This window comes from Benincasa hispida, unplaced genomic scaffold (assembly GCF_009727055.1).
Source record: "Benincasa hispida cultivar B227 unplaced genomic scaffold, ASM972705v1 Contig815, whole genome shotgun sequence".
Taxonomy (NCBI): Eukaryota; Viridiplantae; Streptophyta; class Magnoliopsida; order Cucurbitales; family Cucurbitaceae; genus Benincasa; species Benincasa hispida.
In genome coordinates this window covers 17,494-20,303 of record NW_024065150.1, presented here as the reverse complement: position 1 = coordinate 20,303, position 2,810 = coordinate 17,494, and the positions used below count along the sequence as shown (strand labels likewise).

At 36.9% G+C, this 2,810-nt stretch overlaps 1 protein-coding gene across 1 annotated transcript in view; it reads right to left on the bottom strand.

Annotated features, from left to right (window-relative positions):
* Positions 1 to 1,635: 1,635 nt before the first annotated feature.
* LOC120070051 (TMV resistance protein N-like) overlaps positions 1,636 to 2,810 on the bottom strand; it is a 15,156-nt gene continuing 13,981 nt past the window's right edge. Inside the window, 1 exon segment of the mRNA XM_039021907.1 lies at positions 1,636 to 2,336. Within this exon segment, the coding sequence (XP_038877835.1) occupies positions 1,775 to 2,336 (562 nt within the window). The 3' untranslated portion in view covers positions 1,636 to 1,774.

Below are 2,810 nucleotides of genomic sequence, written 5' to 3'. Positions count from 1 at the left end.
GAAACAACCACACGCAAGCTACCACATGCAAGACATTTTTCATAACGCTTATACACAGCCCTAAGTTTCATTTGCTCAAATGCATTGCCATCATGTCTTCTAATATAAACACTTTATACAAACAGCAATTGAAACAAACAAACGGTGCTTCCTCTCACCTTAGACTATAACATTTATAATAAAAGGATGGATGATGCAATCGTAATGCTCAACGCATGCCAAAATATAAACTCTTAGTATTTTTCATGATGCATGTTCATGCTTTCCAAGTAATTTCTTCATGTAAGAATTATAACTTTATAATACATTGATGCATGAATAATTGCACAACCTAAGGTGGCTGTTTTTAACTATTGTTTTTATTGACAAACACTTGACATATAAGAATCATATATACATGTATTAAGCAATAAAAGATGATGAACCGGGTAAAAATTGCCTTAAACACAAAAGGGAAAAGCTAGCCTATTACAAGACAAAGGAGTCTCCGAGTTCAACACAGGCGAACCGGGTTTTGAATCGCTCGAAAAAGCATTGCTTCTTCAGCCCCCCCATCGTGTACAAAGCACCCCGTGATCGTCTACACGGATAAAAACAAAGCCCTTCATTTATTGCTTACTAGGCACCTAGAGTTAAACATCTTAAAATACCTATCGGATCGTCTAGAAAAACCAAACGACTCGGTTTTAGCCATACAACAGGGGAGTATCATATTACCCTTTACTAATGCAAGATGAAGCCTGAAGTACACGATCGCTTAGCGTGCTTGGCACGACGCTGCCTTCTGCGATTGTCTATCGGATTACGATGCCGCAAAGCACCATCGCCTAAGCGATATCGCTTAGTAGCAGCTTCTCCGTTATCGCATATTCGCAATTGCGTAGTAGAACGAACGGATGAAGCTTGCTAACAACACGATTCGTTCTAGTGTGCGCTTTCTACTAAAAACGCAGAGCACTCGCTGCTCCTCATACGATCGCCTACCTCCAGGTACCTCCACGATCGCACAACCAACGCTACGCCGATATGGGGCGTTAAACGATTACCCCATCACTTAACATGTAGCTAAACGATCGTTTAAGGAATAAATTACTAACCACGATCGTCTAGAAAAAAATATTTAAACAATCGCTTAGTTAAAATTCCTACGATCGTTTACTGATGGGCTTACACGAATCGATCAACGCTTATCTTCTTCTTTGGTTGACAATTGTATCGTCATGCCCCGAAGCTTCATCACGAACGGACTCGACGAACTCGAACCTTTTTTGATTACAGACTCGATTGCAAAGTTTTAATTTCGCCCAAACGCAGGGCCCTTACATCGAGACATTCCTCGTCCTCATAACATTTTAATAACGAAAGCTTTAACCAAAAAATAGGCAATTTAATCACCGAAACATTCATCAATTCACTCCCACAAAATGCAGGAAAACGTACTCTACAAATGCAATAAACCACGCGCTGTTAAACCGTTCGATTCAGATCTATAATGGAAATATCAGAGAATCTGGCCTCTTTGATACCAATTTGAAGGAAATCGCCCAATTGAGATTTCCCGTGTAGCAGCGAAAGCAAGACTATTTCAAATACAAATCATGAACAACAATCAAAAAAAAAAGATGAATCTACACATTTCAAATTTAAACTATTAAAGTAAAAGATCTAAATCGATACAATTATTAATTTTAGAGTTTAAATTGATACAACTCCCGAAGAGTTTAAGTTGCATAAAAATTAATAGCTTCATAGTTGAGTGGAAGATACATCAATCTCACGACGGCCATAAGGATGTATCAACCCTTTCAATAAGAAAACTATAGTTTCTTCCAAAAGAATCAGAACCGGCAAGATGAATGCTAATCCAACTACGCTTTGCTGTAATGACCCATTCATATGCATCACTACATTCTCTATCATCCAAATTTCGAAAGGTTATTAAATACCTTTTTGAGGATATTGTATGGCTTTTGAGACTGGTTCCTCTTTCACCATCTCCACGCTTATGGGGGAAAGACCAGAATAAGCTACGTGGATCTCCTCCTTTGACTTCGAAAAAGCTTGTAGGAATATCTAAAGCTTCTCTGTAAGGGTGGTCCTTCAACCATTTAAATTTATTGCACAAAGAGTTGGCGAGTGCAGTGTCTCCCATGCCTTCCATTCCACATATCGCTGTAGCACCATTATATGTTACGTGCAACGGAAAAATCATAGGTTGTATGTTGGAATCGATTATTGCTTCTGGATCATAACTTCCTGCATGCAACATTGCTTTGCAACTTAACTTGCACGAAATTTCTTGAAAAAAGCGTTTGACAAGAACATCCTCAATATCCCTGTGCCATTAAACAACATATCATATCATACACAATCAAAACGACCTTCATTTACTTCATAGTTCGTACCATATTCAACTAATTACAAACTAAATCACAAAGATTCAATAGTGTCGATAATTCCTTTTAATTTAGGGTTCAATTCCTGCGCCTTTTAAATAATAATGTCCTTCTCCTCATAGTTCACACTATACTCAAGTCCTTCAACCAAACTAAAGAATTGTCATTACAACCACATAGAATTCTCTCCCCAGTCTCAATTGGCAAAAAAAAACTCTTAAAGCTTTATATCACTCACACAACTAGAGTTAGTGTTGATTATTTCCTTTATTGTGAAATTTTATATCGGACTTATTGTATTATATTTGCTATATTTTATTCTTTCCTTATTTGTAATTATTTTATTCTTTCCTTATTTGTAATTGGGTATTTCTTCTATTTAAGAAACCCTTTTAAAAAAATCCTATTTTTTTT